Source organism: Tachysurus vachellii, chromosome 20, assembly GCF_030014155.1.
Source record: "Tachysurus vachellii isolate PV-2020 chromosome 20, HZAU_Pvac_v1, whole genome shotgun sequence".
NCBI classification, from domain to species: domain Eukaryota; kingdom Metazoa; phylum Chordata; class Actinopteri; order Siluriformes; family Bagridae; genus Tachysurus; species Tachysurus vachellii.
Genome location: NC_083479.1, coordinates 3,457,125 through 3,478,593, shown reverse-complemented (window position 1 = coordinate 3,478,593; position 21,469 = coordinate 3,457,125). Strand labels below are relative to the sequence as shown.

General features: G+C 39.4%; 2 protein-coding genes across 4 annotated transcripts; one reads left to right on the top strand and one right to left on the bottom strand.

Moving 5' to 3' along the window:
- Positions 1-18: 18 nt before the first annotated feature.
- Positions 19-10,058, bottom strand: plekhb1 (pleckstrin homology domain containing B1). 2 transcript variants are annotated; one of them, XM_060895932.1, is made up of 7 exons: positions 9,760-10,058; positions 4,008-4,090; positions 3,089-3,241; positions 2,653-2,755; positions 2,495-2,534; positions 2,096-2,189; positions 19-1,861 (listed from the first exon to the last, which is right to left on the bottom strand). In XM_060895932.1, the coding sequence occupies exons 1-7, from the start codon at positions 9,840-9,842 to the stop codon at positions 1,725-1,727; spliced, it is 693 nt and encodes a 230-aa protein (XP_060751915.1). In that variant the 5' UTR covers positions 9,843-10,058; the 3' UTR covers positions 19-1,724. The 2 variants fall into 2 exon arrangements, with proteins under 2 accessions (XP_060751915.1, XP_060751916.1); XM_060895933.1 differs by lacking the exon at positions 9,760-10,058 and having other exon boundaries at positions 4,008-4,928.
- On the top strand, positions 6,402-20,646 carry LOC132863235 (protein FAM168A-like). 2 transcript variants are annotated; one of them, XM_060895934.1, is made up of 8 exons: positions 6,402-6,628; positions 10,629-10,745; positions 12,454-12,545; positions 13,400-13,480; positions 13,593-13,735; positions 14,094-14,265; positions 14,484-14,609; positions 15,615-20,646. In XM_060895934.1, exons 2-7 carry the CDS (start codon positions 10,675-10,677, stop codon positions 14,588-14,590), a joined length of 666 nt encoding a protein of 221 aa, XP_060751917.1. In that variant the 5' UTR covers positions 6,402-6,628; positions 10,629-10,674; the 3' UTR covers positions 14,591-14,609; positions 15,615-20,646. The 2 variants fall into 2 exon arrangements, with proteins under 2 accessions (XP_060751917.1, XP_060751918.1); XM_060895935.1 differs by lacking the exon at positions 10,629-10,745 and having other exon boundaries at positions 6,405-6,628.
- The last annotated feature ends 823 nt before the right edge of the window (positions 20,647-21,469 follow it).

Below are 21,469 nucleotides of genomic sequence, written 5' to 3'. Positions count from 1 at the left end.
TTATTATCTAGGGTTGCACAATACACGTTACAGCACAGAAGACTAGAGTGAGGTCTTGCTCAAAAAGTCGCACTATTTCCAGATTCTGTACCACCTCCAATATCTGGGTACAAATGTTTAACCTTTCCTCCGAAACGTCTTCCAGTGGAAACGTACTGTCACAGAGGAGCGGAGTCTTTAGAACTGGGCTTTAATAATGAATCGGCTCCTTATGCGACGCTCAGAGACATGAATACTTGATGCAGTCTGCTTTAGCACGTAAAGCTCAGATGATAACTCTCAATTCTGCACGTCATTCATTTTTAAACACGTATTTTTTTTAAATGTTAGAACATTGTCAATTCAATTAAAATTTATTTGTATAGCACTTTTTACAATTGACATTGACTCAAAGCAGCTTTACAGAACATAAACATAGAACAAAAGGTTATTATAAAGAATAATATAAAGATGAATATAATACAAAAAAAAATCAAGATTAATATTAGATTTATTTAAATGTGTTTGTCATGTCGCATTCTTTGATTTTGTATTTACTGGAATTTATATCAATGATTTGACGTCAATGTTGTTTATGCTGAGTAATGAAAATTTTGGCGGAGTCGGATCATTTTGCTCGGTTCATTCATCAAATTTGACTCCCAGTTATAAATCCTAAATATTTTACTATTGTGGGCCTTACACGGTTTCAAAGACACGTGTTCCCGAAAGCACTGTTGCTTCGTTTAAGTAAACGACCCCGTATATTAGTGATGGGAACTTTTGACTCTTTTCAGTGAATCATTTGACTCAGCTAGCTAGGAAGAACCGACTTTTTAGATTCCTATAATCTACAACAGATAGTACTGCCTATCGTCATTTTATTTTCTTTTTTTTTAACCTGCCAATGCATTTATGACAAATTTCATTCAAATGTTTGGATTAAATTGCACAGAAAGACTCAAAAGAACGTCTCAAAGCGATTCGGCTCTCACTGGTCACCTAAAAAAAGAACCAGTTCAAAGAGCCGACTCGTTCACTTCATTCATTACAGCATGACTGCTTAAACTGTATAACTGGTAAAATAACTAATAAATGTGACAAACATAATAACTCCCCAATATCTGAAAGGTGTCCTTTGTGTAAACTATTTGGATTTCGACACCAAATTATCTCAAATCCTGTGATTTATTCCTTACTTATACATGAAGGGTGAATATTTTTAGCCATTGAAATTTGAAAACAGATTTTGCTGGTATTTGAAAGCCCAAATACACTATACAAATGCTACATTTACAGTATTTTGAGAGTAATATGTGATATACAAGCTTTAACCCGAGTGAAGATAAAGCAGAAAACAAGTTTAGGCAACAAGTCCATTTATTTGCATTGCTGCAGTGTGTCTGCCCCCTAGTGGTGAATTCTGATATAACTAATTAAAGGTTTTACATTAGAGCTCAGTGTAGTTCCTAGGCCAGATATGTAAGATATTCCAACCCTGCTGTCAAAATAGCAACCGACATATGGATAATAGAAAAAAATAGATACACCACTTTGGTCTTCTCCATCATCCTGCTCTTCTATATGACACTTCTTCACTTATTTACATATTTACACAGCCATACAATACCTTTTTGCCTAGCTTATGGTAGCCTACAGAAGCTGTCTTTAAGAGCCTGGGCTTTCTCTACTTCCTCTCAACTTACTGGCTTCAGGTGAGGATCACCTTGAAGCCTGCTACTGTATCAGCAGTACCAGAGAGGGATCCAGAGGAATGAGCGCAGCACTGTGCCCACTGCCATGCCAGCCAGCAAACCCAGTGCTATCTGCTCTCCAATCCAGTCATCACAGCGCTCCCTGTGCACCCAGACATGATGTGTACCTGCAAAAGAAAATAATTCAAGTCAGAGTACACAGAGCGGTAAACCAGCAATAATCTGAAATAGTTTTTCTGCTCCACGTCCCACATAATGTCTGTTAATACTACTGGAAACACCCCTTCCCAGTTCACCATTGTTTTTGCATACTGGTCTACAATCGGATACTGGTGTAGGATTTTTTTTGTTGCAGTTTGCAGAGGGCAAAATTTTAAGCAGATCTTCCTCTTCATAATTACCTCCACTGCCGTTGCCTGGTGTGATGTACATGGCGTTGTGTCCGTTAACAGGAACAGACTGGTATGTGTCATTATAGGGATCATAACTATAGAACTGAGGGCAGAGAAAATGGAATTATACAGAAGGACAAATTAGGAATTGTGTTTCAACAGAGAAATAAAAGCTCAGTAACTGCTGCAAGTGGTGTGTGTATGATCTTGTGTGTTATGTAGCATGTTTATTTCTTAATTATCAGAATACACAATAAATGAGTGTATATAAAATACATGAAGCAAAATAGGGATTTTGATTTGCCTTTATCAAAAATTAATTATCACAATTCATTTCAACACATTGTATTTTATTTCTGGTAGAGAAACTGTACAATAGTGTACACTGAATAGGTGACTGAAACTTACAGGACTTTGCTTTGCTTCCACGATTGTCAGCTTCCAAGCCCTGACGAGACAAAAAAAAATCAACAACAACACAGAAACGGCATGAGTTTGCATGTGTGTTTGCGGCATGTGTGACAATCAGAAAGAGTGAAATTGGAGACGAAGATAAGAGCACTCACAGAGCCTCATCCTCACTGTTAGCACACAGGAACACAGTGGAGCCGTCCTTCAGGAACAACACCAATAGATTCTCCCTTGGGTGGCTCTCTGGTGGAGACACGCCTGTTTCACAAAATAAGCAACCGGTTAGTTTACTACTAATATGGAAAATATGGACAGTCGCAAGTGTGGAAATGGAATTAAACTGAAATTTTTCAGAAAAAAATTGGATTTATTTATATTTAAAGTAAGTTTATTACACAAAGAGCAAAGAAGGTTAACATGCAGTTGTGGAAAATGATAAGGATGATAAGGATTTGATCATTATTTGAGTCTTGACCTTTGTGATTTTGTTAAAATGAAACAGATGGGAAGCATAATTAAAGAAGTATAATTATTCGTTAGAGAAAATGTCTTCCAGACTTTGGGCACTATGGCACAAGAAAATGGCCTCACCTGCACACTCCAGGCCAGATTTCACGTTCACACATGTACTCTTCAGACTCACTCTGGTCTCATAGTCCTTCCTCGAATCTGTCTTATAAAACAACAGACTTCCGTCTATCCAGAGGTCACACCAGTTCAGCTTCCAGCGCCTGAGGACGGACGCTTTAAGGCAAAAATATACTTTTCAGTGCCTTCTCTAATGACTCAGAACATTAATGTGAGTTCAACAGTAATCTTTAGCTTAGAGGTTGACGCTGATAACGGATGCAGTTTCTATGACAGAGAATCAATAAAAGATGCTCTTCTGAAATAGTAGGATAGTCTCAGAAATAGTAGGATTGAAGATTCCAAAACCTCTGCCTGTAATTAATTAATCAGACAATTCACGGCATACTGTTGTAGGAAAATAATCAACAGTGAAGTAGATTTTTTCTGTTAATATCAGAATCTCGTGTCCTGGTCTTACATCACAACAATCAGTATCACTGTATCCACCACTGGAGGGAACACAACTGTCACCTTCCCCACAAGTGGAACACGTTCTGTCTTACAAGACCAAAGCCATTCAGTCATTCCCTATTAATAGCCTCTTTATCTCTGTTATCACCATCTACCTGCTGTCTAGCACTAGACACAGCCCTACAAAGTCTTCTTTAAAAATATTTACAGTGTTCTGGGCTTGGATCAGATTTTTCAGTGTAAATATATTGAACTGTTTATCATTTTTTTTTAAACATTTAACATCAAACATTTTAGGTTATTTTTAACACTTGTATTAAACACCAGTTGTCTCTGACCTCTTCCTATAAATCCCAGTCATTCAGAAAATACATATACTTAATTTCTGTTGTGGTGAATGGTGTGTAAACTAAAACACTCTATTGTTATGCTTGCTATTCCAAGGAAGATTCATAAACGGTCTACTCACACTGCCGCCAGATCCAGCCCGCTTTCAGCAGTGCCATGACTCCAAATCCAAGAGATTGCAACCTGTCAGTGACACTTATCCGACTTTTTGTAGGTGTTGTGGGAAAAAAAAGATTTTTAATATATATTCATTAACTTCTGTTCAGCTTAAAATGACAATTGGATAGTGAAGAGCGACGAGAATGTGTGTGTGCGTGTGTGTTTACACCCTGGTGTCTTCACTAATCCCATGGATGAGGAGCAGACAGTAATCTGGGATTACAGACCTCACTCATTGAAAACCTCTGGAATATTCTTCCTTACATCTTGTGGCTTTCTGCTGACTGAATGACTTCCAACCAAACATTTTCTCTATTGCTTATCCTACACTGGGTCACAGGGAGACTGTAGCCTATCCTGGAGGACTTGGGTACACAAGGCAGGGGACACCCTGGGTTGGGTGCCAACCCACTGCAGAACACGATCACACACACACAGCCATTCACATACTATGATCAATTTAGAGTAGCCAATCAGTATACAGTGTATGTTTTTGGACTAGGGGAAGAAACCGAGAGGAACCGCAGAAGTACAGGTAAAACATGCTGGAATTCAAACCACCAACTCTGTAGGTGTCAGGCAAAGGTGCTTTCCCCACATGGAATAGTTGGAGGAGTTCCTTTGTTGTGGAGAATTAACGCGACAAGATGCGTTTTTGCATCTTTAGGAATGTGACAGCATCTCAGAACCCTGTTGGTTATTATTTACTGATTTATTAACAGCTTGTCTAATCATATTTTTTCTCTTTACTTGATTTCTAAGAGTTATAGGTCAAAGAAACTGCCATAACCACTAAAAGCTAGAGGCAATCCTCATTAAGTTTAGCAGGAAGATTTCTGAATGCTGTAATTCCAGGAACCTGTTTTGGCAAGTTTTCACAATGTTCTGTACATTCTTATCATATACCATCATCTTGAGTTCAGTTATCATACCATGAATATTTATTGCCTTTTTACCCACTGATCAGTTTTTTCTGGTGTTTTACTTTCACTTCGACCTCCTTGTACTGTTCCGACCCATTCCTGATGCATCGTCATGGTAACTGTCCATAGCAACACCCGGGAGCCAAATAAGAGGCTGCCAGGCCAAGAGCTTATTTTAGTCACAGCTGTGTGTGCAAATATGTAAGAGGGGCTTACGAAGAGGTGTGCAAGAGCTGTTTGAGACAAACAGTGATCAATATGTAATGCAGCTCTCATGACTCATTCAACGCGTTCATCTATTTATATGGACATTATATGTCTGTGTTCTGGCACACGGAATGAATAAAATCAGAGCATAACTGAATGCCTGTGCTCACCAAGTAGAGATTTATGAGGTAAACAATGTCTAATGTAATGCTAAGTAACCATCCCAATGCATGAGACACCTTTTTGATTTAGCGTACATGTAAACTTAAATAATGTATACATTTATTAGACGGTTGTTCAGATCTAGTGACTGCAGAGAAAATGAGGTACATCAGGGGACACTTGACCTTCAGCGCTTTACTAGAAGGACTCAATTTGATGCACACAGTTTTACCACTAGAGGTTTCTAGGACTATTAAACCTAAACCATGCACCATTTCAGGTTTATACTCCTTGATTTCTGAATTACAGGCAAGGTTGTCAAGGACATGGGGTATTGTGGTCCTGCTCAAATGCACGGTGCAAATGGGGTAGTTAAAAAATAGAAATCAATTGAATAAGTGGTTGTGAAGCCCATCATTCAAACATTTCCCAAGAAATACTGTATAAAATTGAAATATTATAATAAGAGAAATGGAGGTGAGTTGACATCACTTTTGAACCCTAGCACTTTTGAACAACAGCAATTATTATCAGAATCATTAATTCTGTCTGGCTTTAGTGCATCCCACTATCACTGCACGTGCATTTAGATCAAATGTTGTGCTATAATTAAGCCTTAAAGGTCATCTCCTCAGTAGCTACTTGCTTATAGTGTATTAGATCCACTGCTCAGTAGAACTAGTGTTTATAGTGTTTGTTTAAACCCCAGGATCAACAAGCACGCGTGGTGTGATGTCCACGTGTCCAAATACTTTTGGACACACGGTGCGTTATCCTAATCGTAAACGTTTAAAAGAGTCGTTTAAAAAAAGAACCGAATCTTTCAGTTAGCAGGCTCGTATTGTTATTATTATTATTAGTAGTACAAAATGTCTGCAGATGTATGTTGTTATACCGCAAAACGTGCGTGTTTTTTTTTGCACGTGTAGAATTCCGAAAACGCGTTTGCACGACACGCCGTCATGTCGGATCTCGAAAGGAATCGTTTAAAAAGAAACAAATCGGTGTCGATTCTTTAGGGATTCTCCTGTTCTATCCAACATGGAAGCTGTTTCCTGGTAGCTCTGGTGCCCTCTGCCCATAGACTTAATACTGACTCTTCCTCTCTTTTTTTTTTTTCCTTCCCATCCCCCACTCGGTTTGAATGCCGATGTCACCAGCAGCTCCGTTTACGGAGCCGAAAGTGCAGAAGCAAAAGCGCAGGAAATCCGTCCGTGTAACAAAAGCGCAGGCGGCCTGTGAGACGCGTTAAGGCTCTGAGAGACAAACACCGACCTTCAGCTCCGTCTCGGTAAGTCAGACACCTCCGGTTCTTTCCTTTGAACGCTGTTGTCGGTGAAACATCGATGTTACTCTTTTCCCTCTCTGCTTATTTTTCACCCTAATGGACGTTTTTAAGCTCGTGAAGCGGCGACGATGCCGCACGCGCGCGGCGGAAGACAAAACGTCCGGCGTTTAAAGCTACGAAACAGACGTGTGTTTAACGTCACATTAAGCTTTATTATGTTCATTTCGTTATGTGTATATATATGTGTGTATGTTTTGGCACGGCGGGGGCATTGAGCAGGACATAATGCACATCATGGAGCATGACAGGAGGAGGAAGAGGAGGAGGAGGTGGTGGTGTGGACTAACTCCGACCTCTGGTGTTTCTTAGGCCCTTTTTCTGGAGCCCTTGCGTTGCAAAATGGTGTCGGTAGACAGACTGTGAGTCGTGTTACAGAAAAAGAACCGTGAAATATCTCAGATTCGACTCGGGGGAAAAAAGGGGGGCATTGCGTAGAAAAGGACGTTCTCCTTTGTGTGCGCGCGCGCGGGCGGGCGGAGGCTGAACGAAGGCCAGTCGGGATGAGGCTTATAATGTGTTAATTACCGGGAACGAGTCGTAGTTAGAACTACGTCGAGCGTTAGCGTTATGCCGCGTTCATTACGAGTCGTCATAACTCGTACACGGTTCACACTCCTTCCCTGAACAGTTAGCCGCTAGCCCGCTAGCTCTAATCCGTATCGCACGTGCACTGACGAATCACCACGCGCGGCGTTCACAGTCCTGGACGTTTTGCAGTGTTCCATTTTGTCGTGATTACTTTTTCAGCCCCTGACCGCACGCGAATAACGACTGCATGATAACGACTACCGGTCTCGGCTGCACGTGCACCGATGAATTAACACCGTCCCAGTGTTCAGGGTGTCCTCGTGCGCGAGTCTGTTTATTCCTCGTTGAAGGATGATGCAGCTGCACATGAACATTCTGCATCCTCATTACACAGGACACCAACCTCCATCTAACCAACATGTTGTTAAGCTCAATTAAAAATAAATAAATAAATAAAATCAACTTTTCCATAAATCATCTTTTCCATCTTTAACAAGCAGTTTATTCCTGGGTGATGGCTGCCTGGTTTCACAACAGACTCCTCCAGTGCTTAATCAACACCTGTGGGTTTACATCAGTCCTGCTGGGAGCAAATGAGCCATAATTCATCTCCAGTATGCATCACTTTATTTAACACTAGTACGCACAGGCTGAGACTTGTGTCCGCGAGAATCCCATCTGTCGTTGTAGCACCTAAACATGAGTTACGATATTAATGTAAAGATTACAGAACACAGGACATTTTACAGTACCCGCACGACCGACAGACGATTCGCACGTCAGTGAATCCTGGAGTGAATCCCAGTGTGAGCGTCTACACGACGTATCTGGGACACCATAATGACCATGTGGGTGAAGTTGGACAGAAAATCCATATAAGGAGGGAGATGTTTGCTAAAACCGACCGTAAATGAATGCTAAACGGAGAACTGGACTCGAGTATCAAACAAATAAAAAAACCCAAAGTAGTGTTTTCCAAACTAAACATTTTAAAGTACAGCTAAAGGTTTATGTGACTCTGGGCAGCACGCAGATGACGGTACCTTTGCTTCCTAAAGGTGAGGTTCCGTGCTAAGCATGTGCCGATTATTAAATTTTCATATAGCAATTATTGCCTGACCTTCGTCTTGGTTTACAAGTTTTATAAAGATGGAGATTAAAAGTGGGCTCCTGGACAGAACTGTCCTCAAACCTTGTTCTGACTTTTTACTATGAAACGTCACAAATAAAATAAAGTTGAATCTAATCTAATCTAATCTAAATACATATTGTGACTAAAATGCTGATTACCGGGTGTGAATAAAGCCATGAGTACAATACTGAAGAATATCAAGTGGATATGATGATATTGCACAGATTCGGCACTAGTTTACTCTGGTGTTGGGAAGGGTTAGGAGTTTAAATTTCCTCCCTCACTTCAGCTCTGTGCCTAGATTAAATAGATCCGTTTCTGCCTCACTTCTGTTGAATCAATGTATTTTGCATTAATTAATATTAATGTGGTTAATAATTAATGGAGTGACAGATATGGCAAAAATATCATATCACAATATCATCAATATCAAATTTTTCCAGTTTACCTGACCGTTATATTCACTAACCAACGAAAACATCAGTGGACCGTTTAAAATGAGAGAAAGAAAACGAACAGTTTCCAGAAAAAAATTGTTTCGCTAACGTGAAGGAGAAAAAAAGGAAACAATGAGTAGAAAACGCAATTTAAACCACATCTATTCTATCTATGAGGTGTGAAGCTATGATTAACGACACCCGTGAAACGTTATCTGAACAGTCCATGAGTCTTCAAAATTCTGAATAAAAATGCAGATGTTTACAAAAAAAAGCAACGAGAGTTAATAAAGCTGTAATAACCGCCAGTGTGAGTCAGAATAAAAAATGACACTGGCTTCCCAATGATGAGGAAAAGATCCGTCCAATCAACTTGTCAAATAACAGAACATATATCGTATTTTGATTAGATTTTTCCGTGTAGTTCAAATCTTTCAGACGGAAATAATTATAGTGATATTTAAATTTGGCTGATAATTTTCTTGGTGATTATTTTGCACTAAAATCCTTTAAAACTGTAACAGCGCTTAGGTTCACGGCTACAACATTAATCAGTTGCCTCTGATTCCTCCAGCTGAAACGACATTAGACGTAGTCTAATCCTCTTGCCCTAGGTGATGTGGCTGATGTGGCATGTGCTGGCATGTCTTGTTTAGGAAAACAAAATTCTTTGTTGGTGTATGAGGATTGTGTGTGTGTGTGTGTGTGTGTGTGCAGTCTAGTGACATGCAACATGTTAATATACTCATTGTCTAAAAGGAAAAAATAAATAAAAATAAATAAATAAAATGATTAGCCTATTTAGCCTATTTAATAGGGTGATGCAGCAGCCCTTTAATTCTTTAATTATTTAAACAGTTTAGCTTCTGAAACATTCAACTTTCATGATAATACCATCGTCAAGACCCTCACGATAGTCAGCCGAGCGAGTGACTTCCTGCTCTTTTGTTTTTTCAGGAGCTAACAACAAAACCTACCTGCTATCTCTTGAATTTTTGACAGGTTGCATTTTTTCCCTCTCGTCTGACGTCAAAGCTGCAGAAAACCGCCAACGTCTCATGAGACAATCGAAAATGTAGCTCTGACTAACAGATTAGATGCAGAATGGAGGTGGAGTTTTAATTTAAGGCGAATCTGAAGGTTTAAAAATAAAAAAGAAAAGAAAGTAAGCCAGATATTTTGTGTAGATGTTCTTCTAGATTTTCTGAGTAATAGTTAACTGAGTAAATTTTGTATTAAATGGAGTTTTGGCTAATAACAGACTTTTGGATCCTACTGTAAATCTCTACACTGTGTACATTACAAACACCACCCGCTGTCCTCTGCCCGCCTCACGTGTCATACAGACGTGCTTTTGTTTACACTTTACACATGGCACCATGAGGGGAGTCCGTCCTCAGATGAACCCGTACAAGTACGTAGACTAATCCCGCACGTCCTCACGTCTGTGCATGTTCGAATTATCATTGTTGCTTGAGCAGCAAATGAAATTGTCCCACAAACAGGTTCTAACAAAATTTATTAGTGATTTCATTTTGTCTTTTTAATCCCACAATTTTCTTCCTAAACTACAAAGCAAACAAGCGAATGTTCTTCTGCAGCAGTGTGGTATAAAGAACCAAGCGCTAATTGTGTAAACCCATGTTCATCAATCCTGTCCTGACTGCTGGATTCGTGCTGCTTCGTGTCAGAAAGTCTGCCATATGATTCAGTGTAAACAGCGAGTACTAACATTTTCATGATTCTGCTGCCTTGCTTTTGATTTGCTTCACTCTTTTTTTTTTCTTCTTTTTTTTTGCCCCTCACTCACTCTGATCACCGTATGTTACTTTTTTGATTGTTTCAGATTTGCACTTGCTTTTCCGCTCCACCTACATTTGCCCGATCAGAACATGGCAAGCGGGCATCCCATTGACTCATTTGCTTTCATGTACAGACCCGAAAGCTCTCAGAACTCAAAGAGGTTAGTGGTGTTACTTAAAGTCCCCCCACATCCACTCAGTGCTTCTCCATCTTTACTCCTTTAACACAGCTGACTTCAGGACGCTGCCGCCGCCGCCTTGTTCCAGGCTCAGAAGAAATAAGAAAAATGGGATATAAAATAAATTTGTTCGGTGTCATGTTTCTATTATTCAGACATTACATCTCATCCTTAATTATAAACACAAATACTTGGCACATATGCCACAGAGACGTTTGTTTTGTTTTTGTTGTTTGAGATTATTAGCGATTAACTGAATTAGGTCATAACTCAGTCATGAGCTGCCATTATGTAAACATCTCATAAAGATTGTGATTAGGTGTGAATAACAAGTGGACAGACTTCTGTATGTTTGCATCTAGCAGGATACTACCATTTGGGCAAAGCCATTAAAATGTCATGTGCATTGCAGTAATACTCGCTGTACTAAGACACTAATACCAAGAAATGTACAAGCTTCAATACCTTTGAGCGTAACTTGCCTAAGAAACCAGCTAATTGCCCTAACCTGGGGTGTAGCCCACTTAACAAATAAGAATAAATTCTGTTAAAACAGGATCCAGTGGATTGTAATTCTGCCTACCATCAAAACTGTAACACACATGAAACAAGTGAGAAAAAAATAAACCACAATCTTAGCTGTTTTTTTTTTAGCCTCCAGCAAAAACAAAACAAAAAAAACAAAACTGCGACATCTTTAGGTGTAGAAAAGCCTTAAATGATAAAGTATCCTGATTTCAGGTGTAGCACGTCAATTTGGTCGAGTAATCTTTTTCTCAGCTGGCAGTGAGATGATTAGGTTTACATTTCGAACGTCTATACGCACGTCCTCAGCGTGCAGGGGACACACACGACAGGTTTCTAGCTGCGGGTGACTCCGCCCCCATCAGCTGCACTAAAACGTGTCCTTTAGTCCTGTTCTCTAAAGGACTCTATTTACGACACGAGATAAACGAGCGGCGCATCCATCCATCACGGTCTCCTTCTCTTTCCTCTCTCCATCCTCACTTCCCCATCCATCAGCTCCTGTGCTCAGGAGTCGTCTGTTTCCTTTTTCCTGCAGTCTCATCTGCTTCCCTCTGCACTGGCAGGTTATTGTGCTGTCGCTCATGTGCTCTCCACCACGCTCTTATTTCCTTCTGCTCTTTTCATGTAATATGAGCCTGTCATTTTTTTTTCCTCATGATCTTTCCTTTTTTTTTTCCTCCTATCTTTTTATTAGAGCCGCTAAATTCTTTAAATATGAATGAGATATAATGAGACAGGAAGAAGATTGAACTTTTTATTTTTTTTTGGGTGCGTTTTTTTTATTTTTTATTTTTTTGTATAAACTCCAAAGTGAAAGGAAAAAATGTGTTTTACTAATAAAAAAAAGCAAGTGATTTTAACCATTTATCATACTTTGTGTTGAATATTATTTGTCTCACTATGCTACAGCGTATCACGCTGTCGTTTGTGTGTACCTTTTTTTTCAGGATGATTTCCAGACTTTTTCAGTCTTTCCTCCATGAGCTATTTTTATTCTCGTAACCGTCTTCATTAATAAAGCCGGCTGACACGCCTGGGAGGAGCAACATGGTGTTTTCCAAACCTCACTGCTTTCATAGGATTTCCGACTTGGCTTCTTTAATGTGTGTTTAATGCTGGCTTTTCCTCCTATTTTATCTCCCGTCTTCTTTGTCCCCTTCAGTAAGCTTCGACCGTCTTCAGGCATGAACCCTGTTTATAGTCCAGTGCAGCCGGGCACGGCGTACGGAAACCCCAAGACCATGACATACCCAGGTGAGCTTGTCTTGTGAATAGAAATGGAAATCTGGTCTGGTATCTAATACGTGGCATTTGTACAAATGTGCAGGTTATCTGTATAAGCAAGTAAACACAAGTGGAATATTCGTATAGTTTATATCACAGCAACTTGGCAACACAACATCTTCAACGTTTTATCCATTTATAGTTTAACGTCTGGGAAACAACTTCCTCTTTTTGCTTAGTCTACAGCAGCTGTAAATAGTTTATTTTTGCTCTTGAACTTTTATAAATCAGTAAAACAATTGGAAAAGCTCTCCATCTTGAAGACTTTCCCATGTTTATGTGCCATGTTGTCAACAGCTGTTACTACACGAACGATGTATTAATATAAACCTGTGATTTGCTCTCGCTCTTGTAGAAAAGGAATCAACAAAGGCAATCTAGTCTGCTCCTCTCCAAGGAAAATAAAGATTTGCAGGGGTTTAGGAAACACTTTTGCTCGCTGATTAGTTTTAGTGTGAAGAGCAGTTTGAGGAAGGAAATTCATCACAAGAAGCAGTTTGCAGTGGATTTGAGAACGTAATTGTTCCTCGGCATGTGTCTCTTTCTTTGATAAGTTAACCGTGTTTTTTTTTCTGTCCATGATTTTACTCTCAGTTGTTTTTGTTTTTTTTTCTCTGGAGGATGTTCTATGCTTTCAGTTCAGTCAGTATTGCCTGAGTATTGATCAGTAGTGTCTGCATGTTCATGGTCAATACGGTCTTCGTGTTCTCTCAGGATTTTATTACACGCGATAGACGTGTGTGTGTGTGTATGATCTCACCCTGTGATCTCTGTCCCTTGTTCTCTCTCTCTCTCTCTCTCTCCCTCCCTGTGTTTGTCCTTAGGCTATCCTGCAGGTTATTCAACCACAGCTCCAGCATACACACCTAATATCTACCAGACAGGCACTCCAGGCTACCCTCCAGGTAAAGCCCTGCATATCTTCCCTCATATCCTGTCTTCATTTCCCAGCAGTATCCTTGGTACATATGTCACATGATTTTATTTTTCTTTATGTTGGTACCATTATATATATAGGATACACAACAGGAACTCCCTACAAGGTGCCCCCGGCACAGACGAACGGAGCCCCTCCACCGTACTCGGCGTCCCCGAGCCCCTACTCCACAGCCATGTATCCCATCAGAAGTGCCTACCCTCAACAAAACCTCTATGCTCAGGTGGCTAGCGATACACACCCTCCACCTAGAAAAGTGCTAATAAACCTTTCTGTGCACTCTCAAATATTTACAATGCATAAAAAGATATATTAATGCTAATTTTCGAGGCATTGAGGAATTCGTTTAAAACCGTTAGTTCAAGGGAATTGAATCATTTGAATCAAATAATGAATCAAAAGCACATAATTCTTTTACACATTAGAGCTGTTTAACGTAGCGATCGTCCTGGCTTGATTTTGAGAGGCCATAAATAATACGTGTCGATATTTAAATTCATATCTTGTTAAGAGTCTGTCACCTTTATAATCTTCTCTAAACGGTACTGGCATCTTTATTTCTATCATCTCTGTCCTCGCAGGGAGCGTATTATTCCCAGCCGGTGTTTGCGCAGCCGCATGTAATCCATCACACCACTGTGGTGCAGCCCAACAGCCTGCCGTCTGCCATCTACCCAGCGCAGGTGAGCGCTGCCCGGCCTAACAGCGTACCTGTGGGCATGCTGAGCGGCTCCACCATGGCCATGTCTGCAGGTAGGGGGTGTTTTTACGCTGAATGTTTTTAATGAGGTGAATGTTAGTAATCAGTACGTGCAATGATGCCACCACTATTTCACACTGAGAGCTGTGGTGCAGCTGAACAACTCAGATCAGGTGACATCAGAGCATGTGATTTTGCAAAACAAAACAGGAATACGCCACCGATGTTTACGCTGACGCTGAACTCTCTTGTATGTATTTGTTTTCCACAGGACCTCTGCTCACCACACCACAGCACACACAACACATCGGCACTCACCCGGTCACCGTGCCGACGTACAGGCCGCAGGGGTACAGCTACGTACCTCCGCACTGGTAGAGCTGCCAGCCAACTGCATGTGAGTGGCTTCCTGCTACAGGGATCAGTAAGCTGTGCTTTTCGTTATAGTGGATCCAGACCGAGGTCAAGAAAAGGAGCAGGCAGTAGCTTAGTGGTTAAGATTCTGTGCTCGTGACTCCAAATCACAGTTCTGTCAGGGTTGATTTATTCTTCCATCTCTGCACACTTCTGCAGTCTGCCAGCATACTTGTATGTAATGATGCTGTGTGAATTGTGTCTGATGATTTATCTCCAAAATGTTGTGGTAGAAATGAAACCCCGTTATCAAATTTCAGTGTTATTAGTTCCTATATCTACACTGTATGGCCAAAAGTATGTGGACACCTGACCATCACACACAAAGTTAGAAGCATACAATTGTCTCGGACGCCTGTAGTGTGAATAATTAAGAGCCCCAATCCTGTTCAAGCATGACAACACTCCTGTGCACAAAGCACACTCCATGAAGACATGGATTGCTATAGTTGGTGCAGAAGAACTCAGAAGAGCCCTGAACTCAACCTCACTGAACACCTTCAAGATAAACTGGAACACAGACTGCACCTCAGACCTTCTCGCCTGATATCAGAACCTGGTCTCACTCATGTTCATGCAGCTGTATGATCGCAAATCCTCACAGTCTGTGCTCAAACTTCTAGCGGAAAGCCTTCCCAGAAGAATGGAGGTTATAACAGCAGAGAGGTTTGTAACATACGAGTGTGTTAGTCAGGGTTTCACACGCTTTTGGCCAAACAGCGTTGCATCCCTCAGAGAACCACTTTTAACACAGCTCTCACAGTGTGCTTGGATTGGATTCTGCCTCACTTAAAACACCAGATAAAAGTTTTAAAGAACAAAGATGCAGTTTTCGTCCATTCCAGTTGGCATGGCTAGTCATGTAGTCAATAAAGCAAATGTTTAGGATAAACACATGTTCTCAGATGGGCTAGAGTAGCTAATTAACTTCCTGTGCATTTTCTCTCCCTCTCTCTCTCTCTCTCTCATATGTGTGGCCTTGCTGTAGATCTGGAGTTCACATTGTTCACATTTCCAGTCTTCGTGGACACAGCCTCCAGCACCGGGCCACCGAGTCCTTCTGCGAGTACAAATACTGAACGAGCAACGGTCACTTTATGTGTTCTTGGCGATTTCGTTACAGCTGCTCACTTGATCGAAATTTGTTCAGTTTTTGTGTTACGTTAGAAATCCCTGACCAACACCTACCAGCAGTTTAAAACACAAACGGAAAATTCACTACACCGAGCAGCAGCGAAGGTTTTGCTGCTCTTAACACTGGGTCCTGTGCTACACTAGAATTTTCTCTAACAGTTTGAATGTACACATTTGCATATTACACTATAAAACATTTAGGTTTGTGTTCAGGGTTCTATTCTTTTTTTTTTTTTTCCCCCCCATTTCGGCTCGTGAAAAGGGTCAATTCTTTGTCAGAATTTGCCTTTGAGAAAAGCTGGACATCGTCCATCTCCCAGCACGTAACTAGGGTCTTCCTGCTTATGCTACTTTGCAGAATTTGGGGGCTCTTAGTGAATCTTTTTCATCTGGTAGATGGTACTGTCATTCTAGTAGATACACAATTCTTAGAAAACATTTCAGCGGTCTAACCAGCCGTAGAGGAAATTGAAGTGGGTTAGCCTGCTTTAGCGAGTTGTTTAATCAGTTCAACAGATTTAGTGAAAGATTCAGAAGCGACACTCTAGTTTGCAACATCTGAATTTAAGTGGACATTGAAGTGGGTTAACCAGCTTTTAGGTGGCCTATTAACCAGATTTATTGGACACTTTCTTAAGGGAAGTCAGGTTTACTGAAGTGGGTTTAATAGACACTTAAAAAGCTTAAACGCTTATTTTGTTGAACGAATCAACTTCAAGCGAGTTAGCCAGTTTTAATGCTCACTTCAGTTAACTAACCAACTATTAGAGGACATTTTAACATGTGAGTCGTCTTAAGTGGACACTTTAAGTGCGTTAACCGGTTTAATTCTGATAATTAACCATATTTAAGGGGACATGTCCATGGCCATCATCTAAAATGACAATTGAAATGGGTTAGCCAGTTTTATTTAGTATTTTAGTTAGCTAGCTAGATTTATAGAAACTTTTAATTGGCTCATCATCGTTCCCGGGCATTTCAAACGGGTTAGTCGATATTTCAGGAGGTCATCTGGCTTTAGTGGACATTTTGGTGGGTTAACCAGTTTCTCTGGACATTTCAAGGGGAGGGCTGAGGGTAAAACTTTTTTAGTGGACATTTCATTCACCCAGCTTTAGTGCACATGTTGAGTTTTCATGGACATGTCTGTAGGTTATCCGCCATCTTATCTCACGAAGCTGTGAAACAATGTTGATATATTATTCATGCAGTATGTAAAACGTGAACAAAATTGAGCAAAAGGCCTGCTGTATTAGGCTTTACATGCACATGCTTATTGAATATACACTCAGTCGTGTGCGTATGCAGAAACCGTAGAAGAGAACCAATAAGACAAGAGCAATGCAACTGGTGGCTTTATTAGGAGGCTTTGAGATGTAATGAAGTGTGAAAAGGAAGGTTTGAGGCCCTGCTCATTTGAACTTTACACCAATTTCTACTCAGACCACTTGTCGGGCTCTAAAAGACTTGTTTGGATTTGGTTTTATTCTGTACGTGCTTAGATTGTTAGATCGAAGCAAACAGAACCAGTGTATGATTTCTGGCACTTTGTGTACCAATCACGCTAAAATCAGACCAAATTAAAGCACCGGCTTTGGACGCTGCGATTCCGAGTGTGGTTTGCAATAAAGTTCAGACATCCGCATGGTTTTCATGCTCCTGTGTGATGGACTTGTTACTAGGCAGCTCAGAGGGAAGCGAAACACTCTCCCTGCTTTTTTCTATTGTTTGTAAAACACCCTTGACATTTTTCTCTTCACTAAAACGCACAAGCGGTCACTTGCAGCTCAAGGCAAAGACACAACCTTAGGAGCTAAACAAATCTAGTTCAGCATATCATAGCTACTTATCGTGCTAATTAAGATGCTGAATAATGACCTAGTGCATTGTGGGTAAGTTCTGCAGTTCTACAATGTACAGCGATCGAGGGTGTGTTAAAAACAGTCGTAAAGCAGGAGGTGGGTTTCTGCATCTCCCTACATCTCTCCATCTCTCTTTTCATGCATGCTTAGTTGTCTTAGATTTGGAGCAGGCCATAGTCTCGAAGTAGCGCTAAAAGGCGGAAATAAGTCTGTGTTTGATCATGCATTAGGTTCTCATGCGTGGGAATAAAAGAATAGCTAGTCTAAGCAAGATTTCATTGCTCAAGGAACTCATAATGAACGTATATAACATTCAGTAAGGAATATTGCACTCTTCAAAAGTAATAATCTATGCTTGTAGTCGGTACAGTACTTAATCTTAAATAAACAGCGCATTTATTGTACATTTCAATTGTGGTACTCTAGTCTTCCAGAGGAAAAAAAAAATACACTGAAGAGATCCATGCAAAATATATATCATTGCAGTATTCTTCCATATTTTAACCACTTTATTAAAAAAAAAAAAAAAAGTATGTGTTTTATTAAAAAGAGACAAAATGGAATTTGCAGGCTGTCTTTCAAATGGTCACGCTAGTCTAGAGTTGTGTGTTTGTCTAGGGGAGATCGTCGCCCTGGGTTGTGCCGTGTTGGTCCGTGCGTATGGTGAGATTTGCAGCATCCTCTGTGTCCTCGTAATTGTCGGTTTTATGCAGTTAAACATCATAAAATAACCCAAATTATATATTTGACAGCAGAAGCATGCTCTTTAGGCTTCCATAGGCGTTTGGCTTAAAACCCTGAATGTCTTTCAAAGTAAAGGCTGTTTTCTTTCGTCTCTAAGGGCGACTTCGTGTTCCGATTGTTCACATCGCAGCCAATCAGGATGCACCGTTTTGTTTTTGTGTTTTTCTCGGGATATAAGTTGTCACTGAAACGGTTTCTATGAAGCTTGTATTAATAACGTGATCAGAATTAGGTTTTTTTTTAGCTATTTGGCTAACGTAAATGCCATTATTCATCTTTAAGTAACTGTGTTTGAAGTCTTTTAGCCGAGAAAAGCTAGAAAAAAGCTTTTGGCTAGGAGCTTATGAGGCTGAGACTACGGCATAGGATTAAGGTGATTAATGGCGTTTCTGTTATGTTAATAACTTAATAATAATTTTGTTATTACTATAACGGGCACAAGCGTTATGAATTCAGCTCCATAGAAAAGTCTACTTTTATTCGCTGCATTACATTTTGGTGATGGATCAGGAAATCCATGACTCATCCCGGGTTCATTGCAGCGCTTCATCTTGACGCCGTTCTGCACGACGTCCACAAACGGAACAAATACAAATAATAATTATAAGCGAAATCACGTGTACGCAGCTAAACATTTGAAGCTATGCACTGGTAGATTATTTGTGACTGACACCGTAGTAAAACCCTCCACGTAACACTTTTTCCACACATGGCTCATTGATCCTGTAGCGAAAAGCAAGCACCAATGCATGGGCGCTAGGAACAGACCTGTGAACACTGACAAGTGCGAAGTATGCGATGTACATATCCGAATATTATACAGAGAATAGGTATTTTGAGTATTTGAGCACTAGAATGTATTTTCAAATACATGTATTTTCTCAAAGACTTAAGTACTTAGGTATTTTTTTTCCACCCAGGTCTGTTGTAAAGAGTGAGATCATTTTCCATTCCTCGTTTCAACGTTATTTTTCTTTACATATCAAGTCGTAACGTTTCTCTTTTTTTTTTACTTGTAAGTTCAGTGTGATGACAGTTTTTTTTTTAATCTACATACCTTACATTCCACTTTGCTTCAACACTACAAAACACTTCAGGGTTTATTTTGTCTTTATCTTGGGAAACTGCTAGTATCATTTTAAAGTGGACTTGCTCAGAGGGACACTCTCAGGCTGGGTAGTCCTTTGAAAACCGTGTCGAAATACATAGGAGAAATTCTCAGATTCTGCTGGCAAAATTTTTCAAGGTTTGCAAATAATAATAAAAACCTTTGTATCATTTAGGTGTTTATTCCCGAACAGATACGTCACCTCATAACTATAAGAGACCACTTCTTGAGCTGGTTAGGTTTTATTTTCTTTGGGTAACATTATTTAAGGTGCATTACTGGTCCATAAAGACCACCGTTGTACCTTTTGAATGTACATATACATTAAATACAACAGCGTCCATCTGTCCTTGTACAACAACAAAGGAACAGTTGCATCCTGTTTTTTAAAAAAAAATGCCCTTTTCCCCCTTCAACTCTATGCTCTGTAAAAGGAGCAGTTTTTAACTGTAACCCATATGTTGATAAATTATGGGGTAAAAGTCATTTGAATTGTTTTTGACAGTAAGTCTTGTGGTTATTTTGGTTATTGTTAGCCTTTACTTTTCCTGCATATTGTAATTTGGGCAAGGACAATGAAACAACATCAAAATATTTTCTTTTCCCAAAAGTGTATGGCAATATTAATGTAGCCCATTTGTAAAATGACTAGAGACATTTCTCTCACTTGAGAAACATCCTCGGCTGTATGACATAAACAGGTACATATTATGGTTTGTGAGTAATAAGAAGTCGTCTAAACGAGTAGTACCGTATAGTGGCATACATTTTGCCCTAGAGAATATTTTCCACTCCTCGTGTCCACCTGAGTTTCGCAGATCTTGTACAAGCACTTCATTACGGATACCGATCGAAGGTATAAACATGGGCTGACGCATCGTCTTCCGAAAAATGTAGTTTTCATTACGAGTTTTGGTTTCATGGAACATTGGTTTAAAAACCAATAAGCAGCATACTTCAGTTTTTCTCAGCGCTTTTCTGTCTTTTACATACGTTGCAATAGGTATTTACATCAGGTTTGTGTAAAAGTCCAATTCTGTTGTTTTATGTTGTAATGAGGATCTGTTTGCTGATCTTGGTGAATCAAAAACCAGGGTTGTAATTGTATTATATTTGCTGTACATGTAAAATGTAGACCATTCAATAACTATTAAACTCTTTCAAAAACAAAAGGTTTCTACAAAGTCTCATTTTATTTCCTCGTTAACGTTTCCCTATTTCGTTTTACATCTTCATACGTGTTTACGAATGGTTTAGGTTACGCAAAGAAGACCTAGAGAGTGTACTGAGAAATTATATTAAGTAAAATTACAGACAATGTCTTAAAAGGGTCAATTAAATGAAATGCTACTCGGCTATCAAGAAGTACTAAGTAAATGTTTTATCGGATTAAATCTTATAAATGTCATTTTTTTCTACAGACATTTAATGATGTGTTCAAAACTGAATCTATTCTGTTAAACCTTAAAACCGTTAAATCTCTGTAGGTTTACTTGCTAGTCTAATCCAAGATGTTGGCATTAGCAAAATATTACAGGCTGAATTACTGAAATAAACAAATCTCATCTCACCATAATTTAGGTGGAATGGAGGCAAAAGAAATTTTATTCACAAGAAAAGTGAAATAGAAACCGAACCTGTTTTCCTGTGTTCTCTGTGTGATTTATAGGAATAAAATGTTTCTTTTTTTTCCACTTGGAAAAACTGTAATATAATAATAATAATAATAATAATAATAATTTCAAAAATAATAAAATAATGATAATAATAAATAACAATAATAATAAAATAATAATTAAAAAAAAAAAATAATAATAAATAATAATAATAATAATAATTAATAATAATCATCATCATAAACATAACTTTTTTACACCTCTGTAACTACAACATAAAACTGTGAGTATATGTTTTATAAAGGAAATCGTTTCTCAATAAAAGCTCTTATGTAACGACTTTCAGACAAATAAAAACAAACCAGCCACCTCGTTTACA

Excerpts from the sequence above, each read along its gene's own strand:
- plekhb1 (XM_060895932.1), bottom strand. The coding sequence starts at position 9,842 with ATGAGACGTTGGCGGTTTTCTGCAGCTTTGACGTCAGACGAGAGGGAA. Across the intron at positions 4,091-9,759 it reads AAAAATTCAAGAGATAGCAG|TCGGATAAGTGTCACTGACA; the intron begins GTAGGTTTTGTT and ends ACCTACAAAAAG. Across the intron at positions 2,535-2,652 it reads AACAGTGAGGATGAGGCTCT|GGCTTGGAAGCTGACAATCG; the intron begins GTGAGTGCTCTT and ends TTGTCTCGTCAG.
- LOC132863235 (XM_060895934.1), top strand. The coding sequence starts at position 10,675 with ATGGCAAGCGGGCATCCCATTGACTCATTTGCTTTCATGTACAGACCC. Across the intron at positions 13,481-13,592 it reads CACTCCAGGCTACCCTCCAG|GATACACAACAGGAACTCCC; the intron begins GTAAAGCCCTGC and ends TTATATATATAG. Across the intron at positions 14,266-14,483 it reads CACCATGGCCATGTCTGCAG|GACCTCTGCTCACCACACCA; the intron begins GTAGGGGGTGTT and ends TGTTTTCCACAG.